Consider the following 18,874-nt stretch of genomic DNA (forward strand, 5'->3'; position numbering starts at 1 on the left):
GATTATGAGTCACTGTGTGTCAGAGGAGGAGGGGAGGAGGCATATTGCTATTCCAGGACGGACAGCAGATGCTTGTGACCCGGACTGACAGAGAACACAAACGCCACGGGCCTGGAGAGAGGGAGCGAGAGACCCCTCCCAGGTTCCTCTATACCTCTCTAACGCAATTAAGCCAGAGCCAAGCCAAGTGCAGGTGATATCCCAGAGATTGGGCCTGCCCTCCGGCCACGTTCTACATTCTAATGTCTAAGGCTCTAATCCAACCACACTTCATCTAGTCGTTTCACAGTTAATAGCAGGGAGCAACATACCCACATCAACAGTAGCTAGTACTGTATCTTTAAGAGTAAAGCTACCAGAACCAGCGATGCCCTAGAGAGACTGAGCAGAGCAGATGCATGGTGTGGGATGGTAGAGTATCAGAACAGAAATGTGAAGTATTCCCAGAAAATGTGATGAATGCACCAACACCCACATCTATGCAACCGCAGAAGGAAACGCCAATGAGTTATGGACAAAATCCTTTCCATTTCAGTTAAACTCTGATTGACCTCTTGATCTGTTCGTTTATCGCAATTTTCATCTTCAAATCCTTCATATATGTACAACGCCATGAGAAGACCACTTAACATATTTTTTTATAGAGGCCTTGAAATATAATATTTGAATAGTAGATTGGAGCTGCAAGTCGGACCACCCCACTTTGTAGCAGGTGAAATGTAATAAAAGGTGTTCTCTACACCACCACGAGCTTGTCCTACATTCCTTTTTCATAAACCTGGGAAGCGGCTAGGATATTGAATTTGTGCTCTCTCTCATATGAGCCTCAGTATCTTGAACTACACAGAGACACGGGAGACTTGGTCAGGTACAGATAAGAGTTATGAGAAAGGAAAGGGTGAGATTACGAGATATTAGAGAAAGAAAAGACAAGTACCTCCATGACAGTGTGAACGTGTGTGTGACACCCTCTGGGTGACATAAAAGTTATGAGACAGAGAGAGAGGGGCAGGGATCCATCGAGGAAGTGAGATAAAGAGATGGTGTCGTTACCTCCACAGTGTGCGTGGTAGTGCTAATGATGAAGACTTGTCCTCCAGAGGAAGCCCAGACGTGGCCCTCCACAGCTAGCATGGCCTTCACTGGTAGAACCCCAAGCTTCAGCACCTTAGGAGAGTCTGGATTCCACAAGCCATCTGAAACACAAGCAAACACATGCACGTCATAAAAATCCCTTACAATACAGTGGCAAATCACTACAAATCTGGAAGAACCAACAACTGAAGTGGAGAAAATATCACTAAGCAAGAATATTGTGTTTGTTAGATATGGTTGATCAGATTATGTATACATTAGTGACAGAGAACCCCTCTTAATGACATCTGCATAATAACACTGGAGACGCCATTGATGGTTTAACAGGATTCACAATGAATATAGATGTACTGAGAGGCATTAGTCATCTATAGAGCCAACCCACACACCTCCTACATACTGCTGTCTGCCTACTGCTATACAGAGCCCAGGTCTCCACTGTGAACACCCAACACACCACTCTAAAACCCAACACTGGTTACATTACAAATATAGCTAACACGTTTCTCTGCAGGATTCATCTTTCTCCCTCAGTTTATAACCCAACTGCAACAGCTCAAGAACGCATATTAGTGTAGGCAGGAGTTGTAGGATTACATCCTTAAGAAAATTCAAGAAGCTTCGAAGTAGTGTAAAATAAGAAGTTAAATTCCTCCAGACATCCAACTACAGGAAATAGAGGCCTTACCAATTGTGTTTGTTTAAAGGGAACTCACACAGGCAGCTATTGAAAGGTGTGGTGCCATACAGGCAGGAATGGGGGGACTTTCTGAGGTATAGTAATTACTAAGGAAGTAAGGGGCTCGGGTGGATTAAAAAAATACTGCTTTGTGTTTATTGTTATAATAACCACAGGGTGGGTGGGTGTAAGGACAGAGAGGGATTGAGAGTGAAATTTCAACAAGCTGAAGTGTGCAGGACTAAAAAATTAAAACTGTGCATGTGTTTAAAACATCATTCTCCATTCCAGCCAGTCTTACGTAACCTGCCTCTCCTCTGTTGCAGCGTGTCGTCTACAGACCCAGTTCTTTCCCTTCTACACACTAACATTCTATCATGTCAATGCTACTTCTTAGGAACAGCCAATCAGACTGCTGAGAGTGTGGTGTTACAATAGTAGATAGATATACATCTAGATATGAATCTCATACTGAAAGATAAAAGGACAACAAAGAGATCAAGACATAAAACCTGGCACTGATGATGAGGACAATTCAGGAATTGTACAAGGAAATATCAGGCTACTTCACCACATTACATAATATAGCAGAGACAGCAATGGCATGCTGTCTCCGCTGAGCCATTCACACACACATAACCAAAGAAAAGAACTAGTGTGGCAGAATGGGGCTGGCTGAGGGTTCAGACAGGGCTGTGGCTACGGCATTGTGACATGATCACGCACAATCACTCAGCCACAGGCAGGCAGGGCATAGCCACAGCACAGCTAAACACATGCAATTCAACCTGTGGTGCTCTGGCGATACAGATAGTGACACAAACAGTTTGGGGTCACTTAGAAGTGTCCTTGTTTTTGAAAGAAAAGCAAATTTTTTGTCCATTAAAATAACATCAAATTGATCAGAAATACAGTGTAGACATTGTTAATGTTGTAAATTACTATTGTAGCTGGAAACGGAAGATTTTTTTAGGGAAGATCTACATTGGAATATAGAGGCCCATTATCAGCAACCATCACTCCTGTGTTCCAATGGCACGTTGTGTTAGCTAATCCAAGTTTATCATTTTAAAAGTCTAATTGATCATTAGAAAACCCTTTTGCAATTATGTTAGCAAAGCTGAAAACTGTTGCCCTGTTTAAAGAAGCAATAAAACTGACCTTCTTTAGACTAATTGAGTATCTGGAGCATCAGCATTTGTGGGTTCGATTACCTTTCTTCTGAAACTCGTCAGTCTATTCTTGTTCTGAGAAATGAAGGCTATTCCATGCGAGAAATTGCCAAGAAACTGAAGGTCTCGCGCATCACTACGTACTACTCCCTTCACAGAACAGCGCAAACTGTCTCTAACCAGAATATAAAGAGGAGTGGGAGGCCCCGGTGCACAACTGAGCAAGAGGACAAGTACATTAGAGTGCCTAGTTTGAGAAACAGATGCCTCACAAGTCCTCAACTGGCAGCTTCATTAAATAGTACACGCAAAACACCGGTCTCAACGTCAACAGTGAAGAGGTGAGTCCGGAATGCTGGCCTTCAGAGTTGCTCAGTTGGTAGAGCATGGTGTTTGCAACGCCAGGGTTGTGGGTTCGATTCCCACGGGGGACCAGTACGGGATTTTTTTTAATGAAATGTATGCATTCACTACTGTAAGCCGCTCTGGATAAGAGCGTCTGCTAAATGACTAAAATGTACATGTAAAAAGCCATATCTCAAACTGGCCAATAAAAAGGAAAGATTAAGATGGCCAAAAGAACACACTGGACAGAGGAACTCTGCCTAGAAGGCCAAAAACAAGGGCATTTGTAGGTGTCGGCAAACATTTGAACAGTAGTGTATATATAAAAGTCTGCAGCTTCGCAACTCTGGAATGCAGTGCCATATTGCTGCATTAGTATTTGTTACCTAACCATATAGCGTTACTTAATGCACGTGAATGGATTTCGTTTCATAACTGAAATGAGTTTTATATTTAGGCTTATATGGGAGGCGTTTATTTCTTATGGTTCCTTCTTTACCATAGTTCCTTTTAAAATGTAAATGGGACTAATATAAATGCTAATAGCATCTGTGAGCCCACGCAATGTGACAAAGCACCTAGCTTTAGCTAGGACACGGATGCACAAGTTTCACCACTGAAGCTAGGATGACTCATCATTCGAAGTACAAGCTTGAGCTGACACTTTTCTGTCACTCATGTAGAAGAACAAGTATGCAAATGAAAGGAAACCACTTTAAAATTGTCATTCATAACTACCCGTGCGTCTCCATCTCTTCTCTCAGTGAAAACATTGAGGGAGCCAAAGGATAGCAGAGAACTCCTGACATTTGACAGGGCTGTCAACTCAGCTTTTCCATTCAGTCAAACCAAAAGGGAACATTCACGAAGTACACTGACAAGTCCATTGAATTGAACAATCATCTGCTGCATGGAGAACAAAGGAACCATCATCTGATGTTTATTGGAAAGAAATATAAACAGTGACATTCTGTTCAACAGAGATGGAACAAAAGTGGGCGTTCTTTCAGCGTTGTAACATTGCCTTCCAGGCTTTACTGAGCTGGTTGAGGATCAGGAGAATACTTTCCCTTCTTACTTTCCCTCCAGCAGATACCAGTATTTCCTCTATCCCCCTCTCCTCTATCCCTCTCTCACACAACAAAGTGCCCTGTTGGAGGGAAGGCAGCTTTACTCAACCTGGATTTGGATCAGGGATTTACCACGTTTCCTTCTCACCACCTCTGGATATATAACTACATATCTGAGAATGCAGTTGGAGCAACTGAACCCCCAGTTGCTGACTGGATTTAGTTTTTCTATTGATTGGCACGGTAGCATTTTCACCTTGGTTCACCGAGCAAAACAAGTAGCAATTAGTTAAAGGTTAAGTCAGAGGCTAGTGGACTAAACTCAACTCCATGATAAACATCTCAATGGAGATAAGTTGATGAGTTTTTGAAAGCGTATACCTCCAGCTACAGTGCATTCAGAAAGAATTCAGACCCCTTGACTTTCCCACTTTGTTATGTTACAGCCTCATTTTAAAATGGATTAAAATTGTTTGTCCACAATCTACACACAATACCCCATAATGACAAAGCAAAAACTGTTTTTTAGAAATGTATGCACATTTATATAAAAAAATAAAATTACATTTACATAAGTATTCAGACCCTTTACTCAGTACTTTGTTGAAGCACCTTTGGCAGCGATTACAGCCTTGAATCTTCTTGGGTATGACACTGCAAGCTTGGCACACCTGTATTTGGGGAGTTTGTCCTATTCTTCTCTGCAGATCCTCTCAAGCTCCATCAGGTTGGATGGGGAGCGTTGCTGCACAGCTATTTTCAGGTCTCTCCAGATATGTTTGATCGGGTTCAAGTCCGGACTCTGGCTGGGCCACTAAAGGACACTGAGACTTGTCCCGAAGCAACTCCTATGTTGTATTGGCTGCGGGCTAAGGATCGTTGTCCTGTTGGAAGGTGAACCTTCGTCCCAGTCTGAGGTCCTGAGTGCTCGAGCAGGTTTTCATCAAGGATCTCTATGCTCCGTTCATCTTTCCCTCGATCCTGACTAGTCTCCCAGACCCTGCCGCTGAAAAAAAAAGGGATGGTGCCAGGTTTCCTCCAGATGTGACGCTTGGCATTCAGGCCAAGGAGTTCAATTCTCCCTAACCAAGGCCCTTTTCCCCCGATTGCTCAGTTTGGCTGGGTGGCCAGCTCTTGGTGGTTCCAAACTTCTTCCATTTAAAAATGGAGGCCACTGTGTCCTTGGGGACCTTTAAGGCTGCAGAAATGTTTTGGTACCCTTTCCCAGATCTGTGCAGAGTTGCAAAGAAAAAGCCATCTCAGACTCGCCAATAACAAGGAAAGATTAAGATGGGCAAAAGAACAGACACTGGACAGAGGAGCTCTGCCTAGAAGGCCAGCATCCCGGAGTCGCCTCTTCACCGTTGAGACTGGTGTTTTGCGGGTACTATTTAATGAAGCTGCCAGTTGAGGACATGTGAGGCGTCTGTTTCTCAAACTAGGCACTAATGTAATTGTCCTCTTGCTCAGTTGTGCACTGGGGCCTCCCACTCTTTCTATTCTGGTTAGAGACAGTTTGCGCTGTTCCCTGAAGGGAGTAGTACACAGTATTGTACGAGATCTTCAGTTTCTTGGCAATTTCTCGCATGGAATAGCCTTCATTTCTCAGAACAAGAATAGACTGAAGAGTTTCAGAAGAAAGGTCTTTGTTTCTGGCCATTTTGAGCCTGTAATCGAACCCACAAATGCTGATGTGCCAGATACTCAACTAGTCTAAAGAAGACCAGTTTTGATGCTTCTTTAAATCAGAACAGTTTTCAGCTTTGCTAACATAATTGCAAAAGGGTTTTCTAATAATCAATTAGCCTTTTAAAATTATAAACTTGGATTAGCTAACACAACGTGCCATTGGAACACAGGAGTGACGGTTGCTGATAATGGATCTCTGTATGCCTATGTAGATATTCCATTAAAAAAAAAAAATATATATATATATATATATATATATATATATATATATATATATATATATATATATATATATATATATATATATATATATATATATGTATATATATATATATATATATATATATATATATATATATATATATATATATATATATATATATATATATATATTCCGTTTCCAGCTACAATAGTGATTTACAACATTAATGTCTACATTGTATTTCTGATCAATTTGATGTTATTTTAAAATGGACAAAAATGTTTTTCTTTTCTTTCAAAAACAAGGACATTTCTTAGTGACCCCAAACTTTTGAACGGTAGTGTATATACAGCGGATTTTAGTTTAGCCAGCTAGTCAGGGGCCAACCAGGACCACAGAGAAAGAAAGTGTCATGCAGAGTGGGCACCAATACCAACTGACAGATCTGCAAGGCACAGACATTTCAGTCATGGAAAAAGACCTGAAGGACTTTCCTAGAGAGCCTAAGCTACAGTTCTGAGTCATAAGACTCAGCGAGCTGCATGTCATGCCGATGGTGTAATTAATGTCTGGATGAGATAAACATAGTAAGCCCTTGACAATGGTAGTGTCTCACCAGCCTGTCTTAATGTGCTCATGTTGCTGTCACTAAACTCACTATAATCATTCAACAACAACAAGCAAAGTGTTTTCATACTATGAGAGAGAAAAATACATTCAGACAAAGATACAAGTACAGGCAGATAAACAGATCAAGAGCAGGGGAGAGAGCTAGCACTTTGTCTGACAGTGTGCTAGCGCTGCAGGATATTAAATGGGTCAGCGCTAGCTAGCAGATTAGCGACTTCTCCCAGGCAACCAGGCCAGGCTCCATGGAGACAGACCGCTGTGAGACCTAGTACAGCCAGCCAGCCAGAGAGGGAGGCCTTTGTCCCTGGAGCACAGTTAATTCATACTGGTGAGTCACCCTGTATGCCACAGGGACTGGGTCAACACACACACACCTAACAACTTCTCTGTGAGTCTGCAACCCAGCATCACCCAATTTCCTCTCAACTGTCTAGTTGGGAAAAGGTCAGGTCTTCCTCCAAGAGAGGCTGAATCTGTTCCTCTATTCATGTTTCTAGGTTGTACTGAATGCACAGTAGCAACAACAGCTTACCTTTCCTTGGCCAGATCTGACCTGGCACATCATTTTAAATATAAATATGCAGTCATGCGTAAATACATTAACCTCTCTAGGGGGGGTGGGACGCTACCGTCCCACCTGGCCAACATTCAGTGAAATTGCAGAGCGCCAAATTCAAAAACAGAAATACTCATTATGAAAATTCATGAAACATACAAGTGTTATACATCGGTTTAAAGATGAACTTCTTGTTAATCCAACCACGGTGTCAGATTTCAAAAAGACTTTACGGCGAAAGCAAACCATGCGATTATCTGAGAACAGCGCCCAGCAGACAAATCATTACAAACAGTTAGCAGCCAAGAAGAGGAGTAACAAAGTCAGAAATAGCGATAACATTTATCCCTTACCTTTGATAATCTTCATATGGTTGCACTCCGAAGACTCCATGTTACACAATAAATGTTCGTTTTGTTCGATAATGTCCCTCTTTATGTCCAAAAACCTCTGTTTTGTTGGTGCGTTTTGTTCAGTATTCCATTGGAACAAAGCGCTGTCAAAAGACAGACAAAAAAATCTAAAAAGTACCATAAAAGGTTCGTAGAAACATGTCAAACGATGTTTATAATCAATCCTCAAGTTGTTTTTGTCATAAATAATCGATCATATTTCAACCGGACAATGTCTTCGTTAATAGAAAAGGAGAAAGAAGAAAGGTGCGCTCCCGATCACGCACCGGCTTCATGTCTGGAAATTTCCACTGTCCACTCATTGAAAGTCCTGTTTCTCCCTCATTTTTCAGAGTAAAAGCCTGAAACAATGCCCAAAGACTGGCCACATGTTGTGGGAGGCATAGAGATTGTGAACTGCGTCATAAGTCTTTGTATTGTGGATAGGCTGTCAATGGAAAAACAGGCCTTTCAAAATAAAGTCACTTCTTGGATGGATTTTCCTCAGGTTTTCGAGCCATGTGAGTGAGAGGTGCCACAAAGGGGATGGAGCTGGGAAATTCCTGTCTAATTGTGAATGAGAGACTGATGAAGTGTGTACAGCCGTGCAAGAAACAAAGCAGAGCTCATGCCTTTAATGCAACTCAAATCATCATTCGAGTCGCATCATTTAGCCTTAGTATGTATTAAAAATCTAAACATACAGCTCAACATTTGTATAATGTTGACTAAAGTTACATAAATAACTACATTTAGAATATAGGAGTACCTGTTTCTTTGCTAACCGCTCAACACAGAATAGCCGCATGTGGGCACTCCCTCAAATCGTTTGGAGAAAATATCCTTTATATTTTATTCAGCTATGTTCGATTGTATTCTTCGTACTATAAAATAATGGGATGGAATTCTAAGCAAATCTTGTCTGCTAAATGAACTAGTGTAGCCCACAGCCATATGGTATAGTCAGATAAAGGGCCTAACATAAAGACAATGCAGAGTATGCTATTCTGTTCTGTTCTTCTGAAATAGACAGCATTTTCTTCATTTCTTGTTTCTTTAGACCTGTCTAAAATATATTATGGATTTATTGTGATGTGTAGGCCAGTGGTTCTCAAGCGTTTTAATAGTCCCATACCCCTTCAAACATTCAACCTCCAGGTGCGTACCCCCTCTAGCAGCAGGGTCAGCGCACTCTCAAATGTAGTTTTTTGGCATTATTGTAAGCTTGCCACACACTACATTTATTAAACATAAGAAAGAGTGTGAGTTCATCACAACCCGGCTAGTGGGAAGTGTGCTCAATACTTTTGCTCATTATTGAGCCATCTTACATACAAAACTTTATTTGTTCATCAAAAATGGTGAATAACTCACCACAGGTTAATGAGAATGGTCTGCTTGAAAGGATGCACATAACTCTGCAATGTTGGGTTGTATTGGGGAGAGTATAAAATTATTTTCCACACAGTCTGTGCCTGTATTTAGTTCTCATGCTAGTGAGGGCTGAGAATATACTCTCACATACAGTTGAAGTCAGAAGTTTACATACACTTAGGTTGGAGTCATTAAAACTCGTTTTTCAACCAATCCACAAATTTCTTGTTAACAAACTATAGTTTTGGCAAGTCGTTTTGGACATCTACTTTGTACATGACAACTAATTTTTCCCAAAATTGTTTACAGACGGATTATTTCACTGTATCACAATTCCAGTGGGTCAGAAGTTTAAAGGCAGTCAACTTAGTGTATGTAAACAGCTTGGAACATTCCAGAAAATGTCATGGCTTTAGAAGCTTCTGATAGGCTAATTGACATAATTTCAGTCAATTGGAGGTGTACCTGTGGATGTATTTCAAGGCCTACCTTCAAACTCAGTGCCTCTTTGCTTGGCATCATGGGAAAAGCAAAATAAATCAGCCAAGACCTCCACAAGTCTGGTTCATCCTTGGAAGCAATTTCCAAATGCCTGAAGGTACCACGTTCGTCTGTACAAACAATAGTACGCAAGTATAAACACCATGGGACCACGCAGCCGCCATACCGCTCAGGAAGGAGACGTGTTCTGTCTCCTAGAGATGAACGTACTTCGGTGTGAAAAGTGCAAATCAATCCCAGAACAACAGCAAAGGACCTTGTGAAGATGCTGAAGGAAACAGGTACAAAAGTATCTATATCCACAGTAAAACGAGTCCTATATCGACATAACCTGAAAGGCCGCTCAGCAAGGAAGAAGCCACTGCTCCAAAACCGCCATAAAAAAGGCAGACTACGGTTTGCAACTGCACATGGGGACAAAGATCATACCTTTTGGAGAAATGTCCTCTGGCCTGATGAAACAAAAATAGAACTGTTTGGCCATAATGACCATCGTTATGTTTGGAGGAAAAAGGGGGAAGCTTGCAAGCCGAAGAACACCATCCCAACCGTGAAGCACGGGGGTGGCAGCATCATGTTGTGAGGGTGCTTTGCTGCAGGAGGGGCTGGTGCGCTTCACAAAATAGATGGCATCATGAGGTGGGAAAATTATGTGGATAAATTGAAGCAATATCTCAAGACATCAGTCAGGAAGTTAAAGCTTGATTGCAAATGGGTCTTCCAACTGGACAATGACCCCAAGCATACTTCCAAAGTTGTGTCAAAATGGCTTAAGGACAACAAAGTCAAGGTACTAGAGTGGCCATCAAAGCTCTGACCTCAATCCTATAGATCATTTGTGGGCATAACTGAAAAAGCATGTGCGAGCAAGGAGGCCTACAAACCTGACTCAGTTACACCAGCTCTGTCAGGAGGAATGGGCCAAAATTCACCCAACTTATTGTGGGAAGTTTGTGGAAGTCTACCCAAAACATTTGACCCAATAATTTAAAGGCAATGCTACCAAATACGAATTGAGTGTATGTAAACTTCTGACCCACTGGGAATGTGATTAAAGGAATGAAAGCTTTAATAAATAATTCTGTACTATTATTCTGATATTTCACATTCTTAAAATAAAGTGGTGATCCTACTGACCTAAGACAGGGAATTTTCACTAAGATTAAAATGTCAGGAATTGTGAAAATGGAGTTTAAATGTACTTGGCTAAGGTGTATGTAAACTTCAGATTTCTTTGGTTGCAAAGATCAGTGTCTTAAAAGTTCTTAAGGCTAGGGGGCAGTATTTTGACATTCAGATGAAAAGCATGCCCAAAGTAAAATGCCTGTTACTCAGTCCCAGAAGCTAGGATATGCATATAATTGGTAGAAAACACTAAAGTATCTAAAATTGTTAAAATAATGTCTGAGTATAACAGAACTGATTTGGCAGGCGAAACACCGAGGACAATGCAGGGATTTTTATTTTTTATTTTTTTAGGTCATTGGATCTTCCAATTCTTTTCTATGGGAAACCCGATTTATTAGGACCCAAATTACAGTTCCTATGGCTTCCACTAGATGTCAACAGTCTTTAGAAATTGTTTGATGTTTTTATTTTGAGAAATTAAGAAGTAGTCCTATTCTTTCCATTGTCACTCAGAAGGACTAGTCTTTTGGTGCAAGTAAACAGGAGCACGCTCCGTGTTGTTTTTCTCCGGTATTGGAAACAGATTATTCTGTCTTAAATTCTATCGATTATTTACATTTTAGGGTACCTGAGGTTGGATTAGGAATGTTGTTTGAAATGTTTTGACTAAGTTTACAGGTAACTTTGTAGGCATACTTTGTAGGCATGTTGGGCGAGTTGGAACTGGTGTATTTCTGAATCAAACGCGCCAAATAAATGGACATTTTTGGGACATAAAGAAGACTTTATCGAACAAAAACGACCATTCATTGTGTAACAGACATTTGGGATTGCAAAAAGATGAAGATCTTCAAAAGGTAAGCGATTTATTTTACAGCTATTTCTGACTTTCGTTATGCATCTGTTTGGTTGGAAAATGTTTTTCATGGTTTTGTATGGGGCCGCTGTCCTCAGATAATCGTATGGTATGCTTTCGCCATAAAGCCTTTTTGAAATCTGACAAAGCGGCTGCATTAACAAGAAGTTTATTTTTAAAATGATGTAAGACACTTGTATCATCATGAATGTTTAATATTACTTAGTATTTTTGAATTTCGCGCTCTGTAATTTACCGGATGTTGTCAAATCTAAATCTATCCCCTTAACAGGATTTGAGTGTTAAGGGGTCTCTAAGAGGTTTTAACAGCACGATTTGCCGAGGCAGGATACTCTGAGCGCAGCCCAATCCAGAATTCTGAGAGTGGCTTCTGATTAAATTCAATTTACACAGAACCGCTTGCTGCAATTTCGATGAGGCTCTCTTGTTCAAATATCGGTAAGTGGACTGGAGGCAGGGCATGAAAGCGATAACGAATCCAGTTGTTTGTGTCGTCCGTTTCGGGAAAGTACCTGCGTAATTGTGCATCCAACTCACTCAGGTGCTTCGCTATATCACATTTGACATTGTTCGTAAGCTTGAGTTCATTTGCAAAAATCATATAATGATGGAAAGACCTGCGTGTTGGCCTTGTTAATGCAGACAGAGAAGAGCGCCAACTTCTTCATCATAGCCTCAATTTTGTCCTGCACATTGAATATAGTTGGAGAGTCCCTGTAATCCTAGATTCAGATCATTCAGGTGAGAAAAAACATCACCCAAATAGACCAGTCGTGTGAGAAACTCGTCATTATGCAAGCAGTCAGACAAGTGAAAATTATGGTCAGTAAAAGAAAACTTCAAGCTTGTCTCTCAATTAAAAAAAAAAATGTGTCAATACTTTGCCCTTTGATAACCAGCGCACTTCTGTAAGTTGTAAAAGCGTTACATGGTCACTGCCCATATCACTGCAAAGTGCAGAAAATACACTAGAGTTCAGGGGCCTTGCTTTAACAAAGTTAACCATTTTCATTGTAGTGTCCAAAACATCTTTCAAGCCGTCAGGCATTCCCTTGGCAGCAAGAGCCTCTCGGTGGATGCTGCCGTGTACCCAAGTGGCGTCGGGAGCAACTGCTTGCACGCACATTACCACTCCACTATGTCTCACTGATGACTTTTGCACCATCTGTACAGATTCCAACATCTTGACCACCAAAGTCCATTTGATGTCACAAACCTGTCCAGTACTTAAAAAATATTCTCTCCTGTTATCCTCTTCTGCAAACCAGGACGTCTCCCTTAATTGACCCCCCATAAACATAACAGACATATACTAGGAGCTGTGCCAGACCTGCCACGTCTGTTGACTCATCAAGCTGTGACGCATAGAATTCACTGGCTTGGAAGCGAAGCAGTAATTGTTTCAAAACATCTCCTGCCATGACACTGATGCGTTGTGAAACAATGTTGTTTGATGAAGGCATTGTTTGTATAGTTTTTTGGGCCTTTTCCCCCAGCATTGTCCCAGCCATATCCACCGCAGCAGAGATGAAGTCCTCCACAATAGTATGGGGCTACCCTGTCCTAACCACTCAATATATAAAAGACACTTCTAGCCCCTTCTTATTAAATGGTATCTGTTGCTTTTTTTTCTCAAATTGGCATGTTTTGTTTCTAAATGTCTGCTCAAAATATAAAACACACTGTGGGTGAGGAAAGGCACTCTTCCAATATAAGTGAAGCCCAAATCAATGTAGTACTCATCATATTTGCGCCTCTTCGATGGTCCAACATCCCTGTCTGTTGTTCGGTGCTTTCCCAGGTAAGGGGGCAGAAATAAATTTCACTTCTACTTTGTCAAAAGAAGCTGTAACTGGACTTTATTTATTACTATAAATCCATTAATAAATCAAATCTACAAATAAAGTTGATCAAATGGACTACACTAATGTTTTATTGTAAGGGAAACTAAAATAGGCTATAGGCCACATTTTTTTCTAGGATTTTGTTGTACAATTCTGCACATATCCTTGACTCCATCTAAACAAATAACTATTGTTGTTATTAATTTAAAATTGATACATTTCTATGAATATTTCTTCATGCAATTAATCCTTTATAGTACACTGTATGAACAAACGTATGTGGACAGCTGCTCGTAGAACATCTCATTCCAAAATCATGGACACTAATATGGAGTAGGTCCCCCCTTTGCTGCTATAACAGCCTCCACTCTTCTGGAAAGGCTTTCCACTACGTGTTGGAACATTGCTGAGGTCAGACGCTGATGTGGGGCGATTAGGCCTGGCTCGCAGTCGGGGTTTCAATTCATCCCAAAGGTGTTCGATGGTGATGAGGTCAGGGCTCTGTGCAGGCCAGTCAAGTTCTTCCTCACCGATCTCGACAAACCATTTCTGTATGGACCTTGCTTTGTGCACGGGGGCATTGTCATGCTGAAACAGGAAAGGGCCTTCCCCAAACGGTCCCAGAAATCAAACCCACTATCCTGGCATAGCAAATGCCATGCTCTACCAACTGAGCTAAATAAACACAGAACACCTACTTGGACATAAAACAAAAACTTTTTCATTTAAATATATTTGTATTTTGTGTTTGGTTAAGCTGATTTAGCTAGTACCATGGCTGTAAGTATACCCATTTCAATTAAACGTAACAAAATGCTCTACAACAAAGCTTTCTTAGTATCCAACAAGCTTTCTCTACCCTTAACCCTGTTCTGAACACCTCCAAAACAAAGGTCATGTGGTTTGGTAAGAAGAATGCCCCTCTTCCCACAGGTGTTATTACTACCTCTGAGGGTTTAGAGCTTGTCACCTCATATAAGTACTTGGGAGTATGGCTAGATGGTGCACTGTCCTTCTCTCAGCACATATCAAAGCTGCAGGCTAAAGTTAAATCTAGACTTGGTTTCCTCTATCATGATTGCTCCTCTTTCACCCCAGCTGCCAAACTAACCCTGATTCAGATGACCATCCTTCCCATGCTAGATTATGGAGACATCATTTATAGATCAGCAGGTAAGGGTTCTCTCGAGCGGCTAGATGTTCTTTACCGGTCGGCCATCAGATTTGCCACCAATGCTCCTTATAGGACACATCACTGCACTCTATACTCCTCTGTAAACTGATCATCTCTGTATGCCCGTCGCAAGACCCACTGGTTGATGCTTATTTATAAAACCCTCTTAGGCCTCACTCCCCCTATCAGAGATACCTACTGTACCCCTCATCCTCCACATACAACACCCGTTCTGCCAGTCACATTCTGTTAAAGGTCCCCAAAGCACACACATCCCTGGGTCGCTCCTCTTTTCAGTTCGCTGCAGCTAGCGACTGGAACGAGCTGCAACAAACTGGACAGTTATCTCCATCTCTTCATTCAAAGACTCAATCATGGACAATCTTACTGACAGTTGTGGCTGCTTTGTGTGATGCATTGTTGTCTCTACCTTCTTGACCTTTGTGCTGTTGACTGTGCCCAATAATGTTTGTACCATATTTTGTGCTGCTACCATGTTGTTATGTTGTGCTGCTACCATGCCGTGTTGTCATGTGTTGCTGCCTCGCTATGTTGTCATCTTAGGTCTCTCTTTATGTAGTGTTGTCTCTCGTTGTGATGTGTGTTTTGTCCTATATTTATATTGTATTTTATTTATTTATTTTAATCCCAGGCTCCCGTCCCCGCAGGAGGCCTTTTGGTAGGCCGTCATTGTAAATAAGAATTTGTTCTTAACTGACTTGCCTAGTTAAATAAAGGTTAAATAAAAAAACAGCATAGACCAACGGCCACTGGCGTTTGATTTTGTAAATTTAAAAAAAGCAGCATCCAAAAAAAGATGTGTCTTGCTCCTTCCCTGACTTTTCCTAATTGTTTGTATTTTACACTGCTCATGTGTCCATAAATTAAAAATAAATAAAAACTAACAGAAAAGTATTTAAAGGTTTTTTACCAGTTTCTTTCACACCTAGTCCTAACTTAACCCACCAAGTCAATGTGCTGTAGGATGTTGGTACCCAGCCAGGTACTAATGAGTCTGTCTCTCCTCACTGAATGAATGACAAATGGATGAAATGGGTGATAATTGTACACCTTACTTAACAATGGAATTTAAATGAGGCCGAACTGAATGATAAGGAGGGTGAAGAGGTTGATTTCATTTAGAAAGACAATGGTGTAATGAGTTTGTGTATTGCCTATTTATCAGCAGCAAATCATTTGACCATGTGCCTTGGGTGTTGATACCATTCTCTTTTACATTTTACTTTATAAAAATAAGCTGTTACAGGACTGTTTATTATAACTATTACTAATCCAATTTATTGTAAGGGAAACTAACAGGAAAGGGTCTTCCCTAAACTGTTGCCACAAAGTTGGAAGCACAGAATCATCTAGAATGTCATCCTATGCTGTAGCAATAAGATTTCCCTTCACTGGAACTAAGGGGCCTGGCCTGAACCATGAAAACAGCCATAGACCATTATTCCTCCTCCAAACTTTACAGTTGGCACTACGCATTGGGGCAGTTAGCGTTCTCCTGGCATCCGCCAACCCAGATTTGTCTGTCGGACTGCTAGATAGTGAAGTGTGATTCATCACTCCAGAGAACATGTTGTTTTCACTGCTCCAAAGTCCAATGGCAGTGAACTTTACACCACTCCAGCCGACGCTTGGCACTGCACAAGGTGATCTTAGGCTTGTGTGCGGCTCCTCTGAATTGTAAACCCATTTCATGAAGCTCCCGACGAACAGTTATTTTGCTGACGTTGCGTCTAGAGGCAGTTTGCATCTCGGTAGTGAGTGTTCCAACCGAGGAGACACCATTTTTTTTATGCGCTACGCGCTTCAGCACTCGGCTGTCCTGTTCTGTTAGCTTGTGTGGCTTACCACTGTGGCCGAGCTGTTGTTGCTCCTAGACGTTTTCACTTCACAATAACAGCACTTACAGTTGACCAGGGCAGGTCTAGCAGGGCAGAGATTTGATGGAACTGACTTGTTGGAAAGGTGGCGTCCTATGACAGTGCCACGTTGATGATCTTGGAGCTCTTCAGTAAGGCCATTCTCCTGCCAATGTTTGTGTATGGAGATTGCATGGCGGTGTGCTCAATTTTATACACCTGTCAGCAACGGGTTTGTGTATTGCCTGAAAGCTGTTTTTTTATATCACATTTACATAAGTATTCAGACCCTTTACTCAGTACTTTGTTGAAGCACCTTTGGCAGTGATTACAGCATCAAGTCTTCTTGGGTATGACGCTACAAGCTTGGCACACCTGTATTTGGGGAGTTTCTCCCATTCTTCTCCGCAGATCCTCTCAAGCTCCGTCAAGTTGGATGAGGAGCGTTGCTGCACAGATATTTTCAGGTCTCCAGAGATGTTCGATCAGGTTCAACTCCGGGCTCTGTCCCAAGCCACTCCTGCGTTGTCTTGGCTGTGTGTGTGCTTAGGGTCGTTGTCTTGTTGGAAGATGAACCATCGCCCCAGTCTGAGGTCTTGAGCGCTCTGGAGCAGATTTTCATCAAGGATCTCTTTGTATTGTGCTCCGTTCATCTTTCCCTCGATCCTGACTAGTCTCCCAGTCTCTGCCTCTGAAAAACATCCCCACAGCATGATGCTGCCACCATCATGCTTCACCGTAGGTATGGTGCCAGGTTTCCTCGAGACGTGAAGCTTGGCAATCAGGCCAAAGAGTTCAATCTTGGTTTCATCAGACCAGAGAATCTTGTTTCTCATAGCATGAGAGTCTTTAGGTGCCTTTTGCCAAACTCAAAGCGTGCTGTCATGTGCCTTTTACTGACTTTTCTTGGCTTTTGTCTGGACAGTCTACCATAAAGGCCTGATTAGTGGAGTGCTGCAGAGATGGTTGTCCTTCTGGAAGATACTCCCATCTCCACAGAGGAACTCTAGAGCTCTGTCAGAGTGACCATTGGGTTCTTGGTCACCTCCCTGAGCAAGGCCCTTCTTTTTTTTTTTTTTACCTGTTTCCACTTTGTCATTATGGGGTATTGTGTGTAGATTGCTAAGGATTTGTATTTATTTAATCCATTTTAGAATAAGGCTGTAATGTAACAATGTGAAAAAAGTCAAGGGGTCTGAATACTTTCCAAAGGCACTGTATAGTGTAGTTTATGCACTATTTATCAAGCATCGGTGCTGATGTTTGCTGCACCTTGCGGGTTGATATGCATCTGATGCATATGCTAAAAGGTAACAACCCGGCAACGTTCTGTAGCAGGTGTTTATATGCTGAAAAGCAGTTCTAGTGTTAAGAGACAGACAGCCTTCAGAACAAGCCTCACCTTGTGCTCTGGAGTAGATGGCAACTGAGCCACTCACTAGGCCAGCGTATAAACACTGCTTCTTGTGCACCAGGCTGGTCACGGTGGACTTGTCTAGGATGAAGAAGTGTTGGAGACGCACCTTCTTGGACTGCTGGCTGCTCTTATAGACTATGATACTGCAGAGAGGCAGAGAAAGGTTGTGAGGCGATATCATGAGCTGCGTTACTAAATCAAATACAATAAAATCAATGAGTAGATTTATTTAGCTGACAGCAGAACCCAGAGTAGGCTATGACTACATAATCTGTTGACATCACATACCTGCCCTCCTCCATGCCCAGGCAGACAGTAGGGTTGTCACTGGCCTTCCCCACTAAGGAGAGGTTATTTTCCGGGTCCCCCACCCTATTCTCCTGGATACTCTGCTCCATGGGTACATAGGCCATGCACAGGATCCGAGACTCCACATTGAAACACTCCGTCACCTTGGGGCTGGAGTTCTGCATGGCCACGATGGCTATCTGACCCATCTGGTTGGTGCAGCTCGCCACCTGAACAGGGATAGGAGTAGTAACAGTTAGGAGTAGGGCAACAAGTTTTTCCATGACCACATGACCTGACCAGGAAAGACTCCATGCCCCAGCTAGAAAATACAATCCTTTCTAATTCTGACCTCATCAGGGGTTGTGATACAATAGATAAAGTGGGAAAAACAACAACCATGACAACAAAACATTTACAACGCTTTTAACCACTCCAGCAGAAAGCTGTACAGCAGACTGACCAATAGGAGCGTTGAGTGGGAGAGAACAGCCCTCTCAAGTGGGAGCCGTCATTGTAATGAGAACAGTCCATCACTGGAGGACATTTGGAGTCACAGAATGT

General features: G+C 41.9%; 1 protein-coding gene across 4 annotated transcripts in view; it reads right to left on the minus strand.

Annotated features, from left to right (window-relative positions):
- Positions 1-18,874, minus strand: part of LOC115162472 (rho guanine nucleotide exchange factor 10) — a 90,749-nt gene that overhangs the window by 16,880 nt on the left and 54,995 nt on the right. For all 4 annotated transcript variants that reach the window (XM_029713802.1, XM_029713801.1, XM_029713804.1 and 1 more), the window contains 3 exons: positions 18,311-18,540; positions 18,008-18,165; positions 1,054-1,196 (listed from right to left, as the gene is read on the minus strand). In XM_029713802.1, the coding sequence (XP_029569662.1) occupies positions 1,054-1,196; positions 18,008-18,165; positions 18,311-18,540 (531 nt within the window). The remainder of the gene's footprint in view (positions 1-1,053; positions 1,197-18,007; positions 18,166-18,310; positions 18,541-18,874) is intronic.

This window comes from Salmo trutta, chromosome 25 (genome assembly GCF_901001165.1).
Source record: "Salmo trutta chromosome 25, fSalTru1.1, whole genome shotgun sequence".
Lineage (NCBI taxonomy): Eukaryota > Metazoa > Chordata > Actinopteri > Salmoniformes > Salmonidae > Salmo > Salmo trutta.